Source organism: Kogia breviceps, chromosome 2, assembly GCF_026419965.1.
Source record: "Kogia breviceps isolate mKogBre1 chromosome 2, mKogBre1 haplotype 1, whole genome shotgun sequence".
Classification (NCBI taxonomy): Eukaryota; Metazoa; Chordata; class Mammalia; order Artiodactyla; family Physeteridae; genus Kogia; species Kogia breviceps.
In genome coordinates this window covers 201,333,780-201,348,029 of record NC_081311.1, presented here as the reverse complement: position 1 = coordinate 201,348,029, position 14,250 = coordinate 201,333,780, and the positions used below count along the sequence as shown (strand labels likewise).

The window sequence follows — 14,250 nt, the reverse complement described above, 5'->3', positions numbered from 1 at the left end:
GCCGGCTCCCAGCCTGGGAGCTAGAACGTTGGCCGGCTCACCTGGTCACGTGCATTTCCCAACTCCTTGTGACCCGAATCTCTGTGCTTATCTCTTCTGTGCCTCCTTAAATTAGTTTTAAAATCTTTATGAATACCTTAGACAATATATGGTTTTGATTTTGCTATTTATGAACTTTATCAATAGGACATTGTGGAATACGTCCTCTTTTCTCACTCAACATTAATGTCTCCACATTGCTGTGGGTTTGCCATTTTTACTGCTGTATAATATTCCTCAGTGTGATTCTACCATACTTTATCCTTTCTTGTTTAGTAGGAATTTGGGTTGGATTTAGACTTCTTGCTATTGGGAAAAAAAAAAAAAAAAAAGCTGTGTCTTTCACATCTCCTGGTGTAGATGCATGAGTTTTCCCTAGACTTATACCTAGAAGTAGAACCACTAGGACACAGTTTATATGAATGGTCAACTTGACAGGCAAATTACTAAATTGTCTTCAAAGTGCTTCTACCAATTTACACTTCCTCCAGAAATTCATAAGAAATCCTGTTGCTCTACATTCTCGCCAATATTTGGGCTTTTTAGACCTCTGAAGTTTTGCCAACTGAAAGTATCTAGGTGTACTTTTTTTTTTTTTTTTTTTTTTTTTTTTTTGTGGTATGCGGGCCTCTCACTGCTGTGGCCTCTCCCGTTGCGGAGCACAGGCTCCGGACGCGCAGGCCCAGCGGCCATGGCTCACGGGCTTAGTTGCTCCGCGGCATGTGGGATCTTCCCGGACCAGGGCACGAACCCGTGACCCCTGCATTGGCAGGCGGACTCTCAACCACTGCGCCACCAGGGAAGCCCTCAGTGTACTTTTGATTTGCATTTTGCTGATCACTAATGAAGAGAATGTTTCTTTTCATTGGCTTTATGTACCTCCTCTTCCATGAAATGCCTACCCATGTGTTTTACCTATCTTCCTATTGAGTTGATTATATATATATATATATATATATATATAATATATATATATAAGCTTCTCCATGTTTGTAGCTTATATTTCATTTTCTTAAGGCCGATGAATTTAAATTCCTAATTTTTAGCTAGTCTAGTTGTCCATTTTTTCCTTTTATAGTTAGTGCTTTCTGTGGCTTAAGGAATCTTTCCCTACCCCAAGGCCAAAAAGATATTTACCTACATTTTCTATACAAAATCATATACTTAAAAAAAACCCCATTTAAGTCCTTAATCCATCTGGAATTAATCGTTGTGTATGGTGAGAAGTGGGGAAACAATGCAATACTTTTCCGAGTACATAACCATTTTATTCCAGTTGTCATGAAGATTTTCTCATATGCTTTCTTTCAGAAGTTTATAGCTTTATCTTTTTTTTTTTTTTTTCCATACGTGGGCCTCTCACTGTTGTGGCCTCTCTCGTTGCGGAGCACAGGCTCCGGACGCGCAGGCTCAGCGGCCATGGCCCACGGGCCTAGCTGCTCCGCGGCATGTGGGATCCTCCCGGACCGGGGCACGAACCCGTGTCCCCTGCATCGACAGACGGACTCTCAACCACTGTGCCACCAGGGAAGCCCTATAGTTTTATCTTTTATATTTATGTCTGTAATTCATTTCACACATATAAAAATTATCATTTTTGATGCTATTGTACATAATATTGTTTCATTTCATTTTCCAAGTCTTCATAGAATATGAAAATATAATTGGTTTTGACCAACTATAATTATAATTGTATTGTAATTATACTGTAATTATAATTGTATTGTATATAATTGTATTGACCCTGTATCCTGTGATCTAGCTGAATTCTAGCTGAATTCACTTATTAGTTCTATAGCTTCTTTTGTAGAATCTCTTAGAATTTTCTATGTGCATGATTGTGTCATCTTTACTTTGTCTTGCCCAATAGACATGGCTTTTTTCCCTCTTCTTGTCTATGGCGCTGTCTAGGACCTCTAAGACAACGTTGGAAGGAACTGGTGAAAGGGACATCTTTGCCTTATTACTGACTATAGCAGGAAGTCTTTCACCATTAAGTATTTTGTTAGCTGTTGACTTTTTCGTGGATGCCTTTTATCAGGTTGAAGAATGTTTTTTCTACTCTTAGTTTATTAAGAGTTTTTAAAATAATAGTTGAATTTTGTCAAATGATTTTTCTGCATCTATTGAGATGATCATATGGTTTCCTCCTTTATCTCCTAATATGGTGAATTACATTTATTGATTTTCAAATGTTAAACCAACCTGTGCTCTTGAGATGGATTCCTCTTGGTCAGGTTGTATTATCCTTTTGATGTAGTACTGGGTTTGATTTTAGTAATATTTTATTAGGATTTTTGTGCTTTGCTCATGAGGAATATTAGTCTGTAATTTCATTTTTGTAATATCTTTGGTTTTGGTATAAAGGCAATACTGGTCGCATAAAATGAGTTGAGAAGTGTTCCTTCCTCCTACATTTTCTGAAAGAGCACTGTATATAGTATTATTCCTTTCTTAAATGTTTGATAGAACTCGGTGAGGCAGTCTGGTCTTGCCATTTTCTTTGCAGGGGAGTTTTAAATTACAACTTAAATTTATTTCATAGCTATGGGGCTATTCACATTTTCTATTTATTCTTGTGTCAGTTGTGGTTATTTGTGTCTTTCAAGGTAGTATTCATCATTTTCTCTAAGTTGTGAGATATATTGGCCTAAAGTTGCTCACAATATCTCCCTGTCCTTTAAATGCTGGTACGATCTTTACTGATGTCTCCTCTTTCATTCTGATATTGCTAATTTTTCTTTTGTTTTCCTTGATGAGTCTAGCTAGAGGTTTATTTTTTTTTATTGACCTTTTCAAGGAATCAGCTTTTGGTTTCATTGGTTTTCTCTGTACATGTCTTTTTTATAATTATATTTTATAATTGTTTGTTATTGATAAATAAAAATGCAATGAATTTTGTTATAATACCTATATCTACTAAACATGTTACGTTTCCTATCACTTTCAGAAGTTTTCCTGTAAAGACAACAATATCAGCTGCAAATACTGACATTTTTACTTCCTCCTTTAGCATTTTCATGACTTTAATTTCTTTTTCTTACTTTATTGCATGGACTAGTACTGCCAGTGTAATATTGATTAGACTTAGTGATAATGGGCATCCTTGTCTTGTTCTGAATTTTAAGGGGAATGTTTGTCTACTTAGGATAATGTGTATTCTAGGTTTGAGGAGAGGTATAGTAAAATTGCCTCAAAAGCTAATTTCCTTCCTCCTGTTGGTAGCTCAGCATGTCTGTGTCAGTGCAACAGAAGAACAGCTTTTGAACTCCAGATCCTCCCCTGTATAACAAGGATCAGGAACACACTGTTCCACAGCTCTCTTGATGTAGTCTGAACCCCTTCTTCTATAAATATGTGGAGTGTAACTGTTGCGCTTCAGATGGTGTGTCCAGCCTACCTATGCCTGGCCTAAGCACACCTCTCTGTGGGGTAATGAACAAGTGGGGGCTATGGGGGCTCTGCTATTTCTCTCTTCTAAGTTTTCCTTCCAGTAAGTTCTATATTATTTTACACCACATGGTAGTAGAAGGGTGTGTGTATCATTTTATTTTTATCTGCATGAGGAAGTACTTTTTAATTCCTTATTTGGTAAGAATTTGCTTCATGAATAGGTATGAATTTTATCAAATGATTATTATGCATTCTTTGAGATTCTTACATGATTTTTCTCCTTCAGTTGATTACTGTAGCAGATTTTTCTAACATCAAACTACTTTTGCAATAACCCAACTTGATAATGGTGTATAGAGTCTTTATAGACTGTCAAATTTCTGCATCTGTGTTCACATGTTTAATGGACCCTGAATTTTACTTTCTCCAGCTGTCCATATGTAGTGTTGGTTTAAGGTTACCCTGGCCTCACAGAGTGGGTTGGCACATACTCTTTTCTACTCCCTGGAAGAGGCTGTATCACGCTGCAACAATCTGTTTCTTGGCAGTTTGGTGGAATTTACCCATAGCATTGTTTGGGCTGGTGTTTCCTTGTGAGAAAACTTCTTTGCATCCTCAGCTCTCTGATAGGTTAAAAGGTATGATCTTATGGGTTCTCCGGTGTTTCCTTGATGTAACAGTGAGACTGATGGTATTTTCTGTCTACATCCTAACTGAATGGATCACCTCAGTACGTTAAAAATACCATTTTATTATCTCACTCCTGATGTCCGCTGTTGAGAAGTCTGATGCCGATCTGATTCTTGTTCCTTTGCGGATTCTTGTTCCCTTTTTCTCTCTGGATGTTTTTTCTGTTTTTCTCTGATTTTCTTAACTTTTATTATAATGTGTCTAATGTTTCCCTTTTCTCCTGTTTGATGTCCTGCAGGCCCTTTCAGCCTCTGGTCATTCACCAGTAATTCTGGGAATTATTCCACAGTTGTTCCAACATTTCCTCCTCATTTTTGGATTCCTGTCATCTCAACATCAGCACTTCTACCCTCCTCAGTGCCTATGTTTTCTTTAGATTTATGAGTGTTTCCCTGCTTCTTTCTCGTACAGCCCCGCCCACCGATCTGTCCACTCATTAACTTAAGTCTTCGTCTGTATCCATTTGTAAGTTGTGTCTGTTATTCAACTATTACAGTTTTTCAATCCTCTTATTTCTGCTTTCTTTTAAAAGATTACATATTGATCCTTTTTTTTTATGGCCATGTTTCCTTTTGTATGTTTGTCATGCTTACTTTATATTCTTATTTATCTTCTATACTTCTACCCCCAATAGTATATGTTGCGTGATCTTTACTGTTGTTTCGGAGGTGGCCGTACTTGTTGGGTGTCTTGATATTTTGGCTTATGAGCTCACGTTCCCTGGTGGTACCCACTCCTCATCTGATGGCATGTTGAGGAGAAGTGGCACTGGGACAGGGGTGGCCTCCTAGACAGTAACCACCAGCCCTGGGGGGCCTGGAAGGACAGGAGTGAAGGAAGATGCTTGAGGCCAGGTGGTCTCCACCTGTTTTCTGGAACTCTTCACCTGATAGGGCCGCCCAGGTCCAACTGGGCCTTGCAGGGCATTTGGGAGATAGAAATGTGTTATGTGCCCCTCCCATCTCTGATGCTGTCACTGTCCCTAAGCTACTCTGTTTAAAAACCTTTCTTTCATGAAAAATGTGTTACCATCACACAGATTTTCTGATGAACAGAGTCTGGGATGCTTTGGCTCAAGCAACGTGCCCGCTGCGGTGGGGTGTCCGCGGCGCCCGTCTCCAGGGGCGTGGGTCGGGGGGCCTCGCCTGCAGGCCATGTACCCTGGAGCACTGTCGGGCCCTGGAGGCAACACTGTCTAGAGCAACAGCCCTCAAAGGGCTATGGGGGCTCGTGGGGGCCTTGTTCAAATGCAGGGTCTGATTCCACAGGTCTGGGGGGGGGGAGCTGGGAGCAGGAAGTGAGTCCTGAACCCTGATCTGCCTCTTCAGGGCTCTGCCTTTGGGCTACCTCTTGGCCTCGGCAGCTTCCTCTGCAGAGTGGGCGTGTGGGTGCTGGAGGCCGTACTCTGGGATGCTCTGAGGACAGGGAAGCCCTTAGAGAAGGGCACAGAGTGGAGCCGGCACTGGTCATCACCACCATTACCGCAGGGTTTTGGCCTCACTTGGCACAGAGGATGCCAAAGGGAGGGGCAGGCCAGGCTCAGAGTTGCGGCCCCTGTGCTCGGCCCGCTGGGGAGGGCTCGGCCCTGCGCACCCCCCCACCCCCCACCCCAGAGGGCCCCCGGGTCACCGTGGCACTGGGGAGGCTCGCTCCAGACGCCCTGCGGCTGGCAGACGCGGATGTGGCTGGAGGTGCTCGGGCTGTAGCCTCGGTCACACGAGTACAGGGCCACCGAGCCCAACCGGGTGCCGTTGAAGCGCAGGGTGGCGTGCGTCACCCCCTCGGGCGGGCCGCAGTCCACCTCTGCAAGGACACAGCAGCCCCGTCCTGCACCGTGGGGTGCCTGCCGGCCCCTCCTGCTGTTCTGCCCTTGGCTCCGCTGGGCTGCACGGCCCGGGGCCCTCGCTCCCCACACAGCCCATCCCAGGGTGAAAGAGCCATGGCTTCCAGGATGGGCTTCTCGGAGGTTTCCTTTCCTTCTTTCCCATCCCTCCCCTCGGCCCCCTGCTGGGCCCTGCTCTGCCCTCAGGGAGCGGAGGACCCCTGGCCCTCTCACCTGCCTGGCACCGGCGTCCTGTGTACCCTGCTTGACAGTGGCAGGAGAAGTCTGTCCCCAGGGCCTCGCAGGTACCCCCATTCATGCATGGGCTCCAGAAGCAGGGAGAGGGGGCTGCAAGGGCACAGGGGGTCCCTGTCATCCACCACCGAGTCCTCCGCAAAGGCCCCGGGGCTGCAGGGGAGTGTCCCGTCTCTTGCCCCAGCTCCGCCTCCCGCGCCTCCATGGTCGGGCCACCCCTGCCCACCGGGCCTGTCTTCTTGTCTGTGCCCTGGCCCGCCGGCCTCCGCACCCCTTACCTATCTCGCAGTGCCGTCCCGAGAAGCCTGGGGGGCAGTCACACTTGTATTTGCCAATGTAGTGGAAGCAGGTGCCGCCGTTGTGACAGGGGCCCGAGGCGCATGAGTCTGGCTTCCCTGGAAGCAGGAGGCACCCATGGGGCGGGGTCGGGGGTCATGTGTCCACCACACCTGCCCCTTCCCTGATCCCTTGACGTCCCAGAGCTGGGGCCTTGACGGGGACGCTCCTGACAAGCAGACACACGGTGGCAGGGTCGGGGGTCCTGGGTGGGGGCCTGGCTCCTCCCCACTCCCCACAGGCTGACCCCCACCGGCTGGGGCCGCACCGATCTCGCAGTGCCTCCCGGTGAAGCGGTAGGGGCAGTCGCAGCGGTACTCGCCGCCCGCTTCCTTGCACGTGCCGCCGTTCCTGCAGGGCCCCGAGCTGCACAGGCGCGGCCGGGCTGCGAGGAGGGACAGACAGAGACAGAGAGGCGGGTAAACCAGGTCCAGCTTCCCGTCCCCGCAGTGCCGATGGCGTCCCACTCGAGCCTTCTCCATCCTCAGGCACCGCTGGGCCCCATGCACCCAGGCCTGCCTCTCGGCGGAGCCCGAGGCCCAGCTGCGGCAGGGGCCGAGCAGCCACGTGCAGCCCCTCAGCCTCGGGGGCCCTCTGCCCGCCCGCCGGCCCTCTCTTCCCTGCCCCAGGCCCCGCCGGGCAGCCCGGAGAGCTGGCCCCGCAGCGCGCCCAGCGCTGCACCCGCTTTCCTGCCCGGGGGGGAGCTGACACCCACGGGCCGGGCCGGGAGCCCGCCGTGGCTCCGTTCTGGTTTTCCTGTTTTCTGTACCTTTACTGGGGGCACCTCCTTGGACTTGCGGGGCCGGGGCTGCGGCCGCCCGCCCGAGCTGGAGCAGCCACACCTCCACAGCCCAACCAGGAGTTTAGACACTTGGCCTCCTTGACGCTCAGGGGGGGACATGAGGCAGGAGGGGGCCTGTCCCCAGGCTCAGGGAGCCGCATTCCCCACCCCCGCACCCTGTGGGGGCTCCCAGGCTGCCGGTCCAAGTTCCGGCCACCCCACCCCGTGTCCCTCCGTGTCCGCTCTCCGGGATGCCTTTGCTGAGGGTGACGGAGCTCAGCGGCACTTGCAGAGGATGAGGCCTACTCTCTGGAAAGCCCTCCTCCTGCTACAGGGCTGGGGGGGCCGCAGGAGCGCCGCGGTCAGAGCGCCGGGGACCTGCCCTCGGGCCACCGTGGGAGCGGCAGAGGCCTGTGGGTTGAGGTCCAGGCTTCACCCCTCTGGAATGGCGAGGGCAGCAGGAAGGCTACAGGGCTGGCCGTGGCCCGGGTGCGGAGCCCAGGAGAACGGGCCGGGCCGCTTGGGTCCGGGGGCCGGTACCCTGCGCTCTGACCCAGGGGATGCCCGGGTCACTGAGAAGAGTTCTGAGCATTGCTTCAAACTGCAGGGGAGAGAGGCCCTGGGTGGGCGCTGATGAGCACAGCGGCGCCTGCTGTGTGCTTACAGAAGAGCACTCACGTTCTCAAGGGGCTGAATATTGTCAAATGTTGACACTCTCTAACTGCACTCAATTTAACAAAGTCCTAATGAAGTTCTTAAAAATCAGTGCTTCTGAAATCCACTTGGCAAAACACTGAGCAGGAAAGGAAGCTCGTCGTGAGGAAAGCGCTGTGATGAGCGGGAGGGACCCCGCCCCCTCGAGCGCCACGGCGCCCCACCTTTCTCGCAGTGCCGGCCGTGGAAGCCCCGCGGGCACTCGCACGTGTAGGAGTCGTCGTGGGCGTCACAGGAGCCTCCGTTGAAGCAGGGGTCTGAGTCGCAGGGGGACGGCAGTGCTGCGGGGACAGAGGGCGATCGCCCTGAGGCCCTGGCTGGAACCAAGGCCAGGGTCTTGATTCCTCACGCTGGGCTCTAAGGCCCGCCCTGGAATGTCTTGTATTTCTGATTTTTCCCGAGTTCACCCGCGTCTTATGTGAGCTGGGACTGAGCTGTGGTCCATGAGGGTCTTGCTGTCGTCACCACCAGCGCCACCATCACGTGTGGTCACTCACTACCTAAGTCACTGGTCATCCGCGCACTAACAGATACGCCGGGTGAACCTCTTTCTCCGCAGGTGCCCGTCAGGTGCACGTTAATGTTCTAGCACCTAAGCCCGGGGCTCAGGCAGGCGCGGCATGGCATGTGCACACGGCCAGGCCGTCCGCCCCCAGGTCCCCTCGAGGGCCCCCTCCTGCCGCGCCCACTGCTTTCTCGCCCACCCCCGCCTCGCGGGCTAGCGCCCGCACCCACCCCACTCACAGTGACTGACGTTGTGGTCGGTGTGGCAGACGCACAGGTAGCTCCCACCATACTCCATGCAGTAGCCACCGTCGGGGCATTGCGTGTTCATGTTGCAGGGCATGGCCGTGACTTCTGCAGGGAAGGAGAAAGCCCGTCTCACGTCCCCACGTGTCTCCCTGGAGACCGTATGTCCTTGAGAAGGACCGAGCTGCCCGAGGCCCGGTGACCCTGCCGGGGTGACCAGGTTCGGGCACCCTTGTGGCCTCCCCACCCCAGCCCCCGGCCATGCGGGTCCGGGCGCAGGCCCAAGCCACCACTTACACGGTGGTTGTGGGGATTCTCAGGGTCCAGGCAGGAAGGGCGCCCCCATCCCAGCCCTGGGCACCTACCAAATTCGCAGAGGAGCCCAAAGAAGCCCGGAGGGCACTGGCAGAGGGTGGTGTTAGCCCCCAGGCACCTGCCACCATTGCGGCACTCACAGCTGTTGGGGGTTCCTGCCACGGAGGGAGGGAAGGAGGAGCCTCCAATGTCGGGGTGCCCTCTCCTGACCAGCGCCCTGTAAACCCTGCCGTGTAGCCCCTCTCCCCGCTCCCCACTGCCTCTCTCACGGGGGTTTGCGTGCACACCCCGCGGGGCCCCGGCAGCCCGGCCCACACGCACTCTCCCTGCAGTCAAGGCCCATGAAGCCCTCGGGGCATTCGCACACGTAGCCCTGGTCTGCGTCCACACAGGTGCCCCCGTTCTGGCAGGGGGCCGAGAGGCAGGCGTCGGGCACTGGGTGGCTTCCTGCAAGAGAGATGGAGGAGGATGGGGCCTCGGGCGGAGAGGAGGTGTCTTAACCTCTGTCCTAGTGCCGAGCGCCCGGAAACTGAGCTCTAGCGGCCCCTCAGTCCCCGAGCCCCTGCTCCGGAGCTGAACGAGAAGCCAGAGCGAGGAGGGAGCCCCACGGTGCGCACCAAAGGGCCCAGCTGAGCCCCGAGGCTGCGAGCATTTCCCATCAGGCATCTCTGCTAGTTAAATATTTGGATTTTTAACTTGAAGGTGTCTTTCTGCTGCCAATTTCTAGTTTAATTTTGCTGTGGTCAGAGAACACAGTCCTTTTCAATTTATTGAGCCTTATTTTATGGTCGACAGGGTGGTCTGCTATAGTGAAGGCTCCGGGAGCCCTGGAAGGAACGTGGGTGGCCGTGAATGTCAGTGGGACCGGGTCGCTGGCGGCGCGGCCCAGTCCCTGCATCCTGGCTGGTCCCCGTGCTGTATGCTCTGAGCCACCGAGACCGGAGTTCCGCCGAAACCCCTGCCTGTGACTGGAGATCTGTCTCCGCTTGTAGTTCTGCAGCTGTTAGCTTTGGGTATTTCCATTTGTGTTACTAGGTGTTGCATATTTAGAGTTATTACGTCTTTCTGATGAACTGGCCCGTGGTCATTATAAAAGGTCCCTCTTCATTTCTGGCTGCTTTCCTACTCCAAAGTTTAATCTGAATGATATGAATATAGCCACTCCAGCTTCTCCTGATTCGTGTTTGCCTTTTTAGTCTTTTTGTTTTTAAATGTTCAATTTCCTCGTCTTTTTTCAGAATTTATCTTTGAAATCAATATACAGTAAAATGACTTGTGTTGGAGCGACACGCCTAAGAATTGTATCATGTATAGATGTGTGTATATGGATACAGGACAGGATACGGGACATGCCGTCATCCCAAAGACCTCTTTGTTTTCTCTCTGCAGGGTCACAGACTCCCTCCCTCCTGAACCCCTAGAACTACTGATCTGTTCGTCACTGCAGTTTTGTCCTTTCAAGGACGCCAGAGAAGTGGAACCAAACGACCTGTGCTCTTTCGAGACTGGCTTCTTTCACTCAGCGTCATGCCTCCAGGACTGTCTCAGGCGTTACAAGCATCAGTAAGTAGTCCTTTTTATGACCGAGTTGTGTCCCACGTCGACAGGTACCACAGTTCATGTGTCTGTTCACCCAGGGAAGGACGTTTGGGTTCCCGGTTTTTGGTGGCTATAGACATGCTACAGACATTCCTGTACAGAGTTCTGTGTGACATAAGTTTTCATTTGTTTAGGGTTAATAACTAGGAGTGCGATTGCTGGGTCATATTATAAGTGTTATGTTTAACTTTATAAAAAAGCTATCAAACTGTTTCAGAGTGGCCAAACCATTCAGCATTCCCGCCAAAAATAGGTGAGAGTTCCTGTTGATCTGACCCTCACCAGGTCAGTGTCGTCTTTTAGCAATCATCATAGGCTTGCAGTGGCATCTCATTGTGGCTTTAATTTGCGTTTCACCAATGGTCAACGACAACAACAGATTTGTTCATCTGTTTATTTGCCTTCTGTGTATTCTTTTTGGTTAAGTGACCAAGTCTTTTTTACATTATTTGTTTATTTGTTTATTTATTTAGGCTGCCCCGGGTCTTAGTGGAGGCATGCAGGATCTTTAGTTGTGGCATGTGGACTTCTTAGTTGTGGCATGCATGTGGGATCTAGTTCCCCGACCAGGGATCGAACCCGGGCCCTCTGCATTGGGAGCGCCGGGTCCTAACCACTGCACCACCTGGGAAGTCTCTCTCCCAGTCTTTAGCTTGTCTTTTCATTCTCTTAACCATGTCTTTCACAGAGGAAGAGTTTTCAGGTTTGATGAAGTCCAATTTATCTATTTTTTCTCTGACAGAGCATGCTTTTGCAGTCTTGTCTTAGAACTCTTTGCTTAACCATGAGTCACAAAGATTTTTCTATCTAAAAATCTTCAGTTTTCTTCTAAAAACGTTATAGTTTTCTGTTTTCTGTTCAGGTCTATGATTCATTTTGAGTTAATCTTTGTATCAGATGCGTTTAGGTTGAAGTTCATGTTCTGCATAAGGATGTCTAATTGTTCCGTCGTCGTTTGTTGAAAAGATCATCCTTTTTCTGCTGAATCTCTTTTATGCCTTTTTCAAAAACTAATGCTCATATTTGTGTGGCTCTGTTTCCGGATCCTGTTTCCTGTTCTGTTGATTGGTGTGTCAGCCCTTTGCCAGTACCGCACAATCTTGATCACTGTAGCTTTATAATAAGTCTTAATACCAGGTAGTGTGATTCCTTAAAATGTATGCTTCTTTTTCGAAATTGTTTTGGCTATTTTCATTCCTTTGCCTTTCCATATAAATTATAGAATCAGCTTGTGTGCAGCTACCAAAAACCCCGCTGAGATTTTGACTGGAATCGTGTTAAGTCTACAGGTCAGTCTGGGGAGAGCTGACATATTTGCTATGTTAAGTCTTCTAATCCATGAACATAGTGTCTCTCTATGTACCGAGAGCTTCTTTGATTTCTTTCATCAGCATTTTTTAGTTTTCAGTATTTAAATCCTGAAAATGCTTTATTACATTTATATCTAAGTCTTTCAATAAATGGTATCATTAAAAATTTTTTTTTCTATCCATCATTTTATTGTTTAAAAATTAACTGTAAATGTAATACATAGGAACAATTGCAAAAATAATTATAAAAAATTTCAAGCAAAATATAATCAACACTCCCCTGGGAGAACGGGAGCACTCATCTTCCCACAGCCTTTCCAATTCCAGATGCCAGCAACTCTTAAAATTTTTACCAATCTAATGGGCAAAACCTGAAATTAGACTTTTTATTTAATTTGTAGTTTCTTGATTAGTGAGACTGAGCTTCTTTTCACTTGTTTGTGGGTGTTTGTTTCTCTCTGTGTGTGACTTTCCTGCTTACATTCTTTGCCATTGTTTCCGCTGAGTTGTCTTTTGCTTATCAGATAACACATGCCCAACTTGAGGGAGCCCGGGGGCTCAGAAAGAACACGGTGGGGCTGCCGCCGCAGACCCCCTCCACGCCCTCCCCAGCACATCTCGTCCTCTGCGGCTATGCTTTTGGTCCTCTGGCATGAAACCTGCGCTTAGTGGCCCCACTCTGCTACTTACTGCCTGTGACCGCACTCCTGTCTGGGGTCACGTGGCTGGAAGACAGAGAAAGGGAGAAACAGCAGGAGTTCGCCCACACTTGTGAAGCCCAGAATCGCCCCAGCTGGAGGGGAAGGCTCCCCACTGCTGCCTCTGTGGTCCTGCTTCTCTGTCAGTGCTGATACTCACTTCTGGTTTCGGGGTTGCTCTGAGAGCACGCGGCGGGGTCGGGGGGGACACCAGAGGAAAATAATGACCCGCCCCTGTGCTTCTCCCCATCCAGTACTGGTCGCTGCACTCAGTGTGAGAGACCCATCCCACTACTTTAAAACGATCTGTGTCTTCCTATTTGCAGCAGGTTTCTTGTAGAAAGTATATGGTTGGGTCTTGCTTTTCGATTCGATTTGACAATCTGTCTTTTGTGTTTTTAACCATTTTTACATTTAAATGTAATTGCCAATATGACTGGATTAAACCCATCACCTTGCCATTGTTTCTTATCTGTCCCACTTCTTTGTTCCTTTTCATCTTTTTTTTTTCTGGGTGAACAAAACATTTGTTTATGTGAAATCATAAGGTGAGAAAGCATATGTAAAATTTCATAAATGCCACTAAAAATTTATTTAAACTAACTACTAGGCTTCATTTATTCTTAAAGATATAAAGTTGTGTTTTTATTTTGAGTTAGAAAAATATATTCCTTTTTCTTTTCAATGACTGTAGATTTTTCAAATTTTCCTACACGCTTTTATTTATTAACTAGAGGTAACTAGTAATATAACTCATTTGCTCAGTTAACATTAAATATTTATTTAAGGATTAAATCCTCTGGATTCTGAATTCCTTTCCACTGCTAAAATCTGGTATTTTATAATTGTACCTTTGAATATTTAATGGCAGTTACAGCCAGTGCTCTTTATCTTCCTTTTTCTTCTTTTCATACCTTCTGTATCGAGTATTTTTAGGATTCCGTTTCCTCTCCATGATTGGTTTACTGGCTATAACTAATTATTATTCTTTTTTTACTTGCTGCTCGAGGGTTGACAATGTATATCTTTAACTTATCACAGCCGACCTTCATACAGTATTATACCACTTCGTATATAATGTCGGGACCTTACGATATTATACTTCCATTTCTCCCCTTCTATCCCTTAGGCCAGAAGTTGATAAACAAAGGCTCAAAGACCAAATCTTGCCTGCCACCCGTTAAAAAAAAATAAAGTCACTGGAACATGGCCATGCCCATTCACTTATGCACAGGCTGGGGCTCACTGCTTTTGCCTCACACCGGTAGAGCTGAATAGCTGTGACCACATGGCTCATAAAGCCAAAAAAAATATTACCATCTGGCCCTTTACAGAAAAAGCTTGCACGGGCTGCTCTAAGCTATTGGTGTCATACGTTTTATTTCTATGTATATTGTAAACCCCCAATATGTTGCTATTTCTTTGTTTTAAAACTATCTTTTAAAAGATTCACAAGAAGAAGAATCTTTTATTTTTACTCACATATTTACCATTTCTAGAACTCTTCATTCCTTTGTGTAGATCCAGATTTTCATCAGGGACCATTTT

General features: G+C 48.4%; 1 protein-coding gene across 20 annotated transcripts in view; it reads right to left on the bottom strand.

The window, feature by feature from the left end:
• The window catches only part of SNED1 (sushi, nidogen and EGF like domains 1), a 90,701-nt gene that overhangs the window by 31,439 nt on the left and 45,012 nt on the right, over positions 1–14,250 (bottom strand). For 16 of the 20 annotated variants that reach the window (XM_067027344.1, XM_067027342.1, XM_067027345.1 and 13 more), the window contains exons 9-15: positions 9,417–9,542; positions 9,146–9,250; positions 8,775–8,888; positions 8,195–8,311; positions 6,804–6,920; positions 6,478–6,594; positions 6,179–6,292 (exon numbers count right to left, since the gene is read on the bottom strand). In XM_067027344.1, the coding sequence (XP_066883445.1) occupies positions 6,179–6,292; positions 6,478–6,594; positions 6,804–6,920; positions 8,195–8,311; positions 8,775–8,888; positions 9,146–9,250; positions 9,417–9,542 (810 nt within the window). Of the gene's footprint in view, positions 1–5,751; positions 5,926–6,178; positions 6,293–6,477; positions 6,595–6,803; positions 6,921–8,194; positions 8,312–8,774; positions 8,889–9,145; positions 9,251–9,416; positions 9,543–14,250 lie in introns of all 20 variants that reach the window. The other 4 variants (XM_067027363.1, XM_067027348.1, XM_067027355.1 and 1 more) reach the window with 4 other exon arrangements.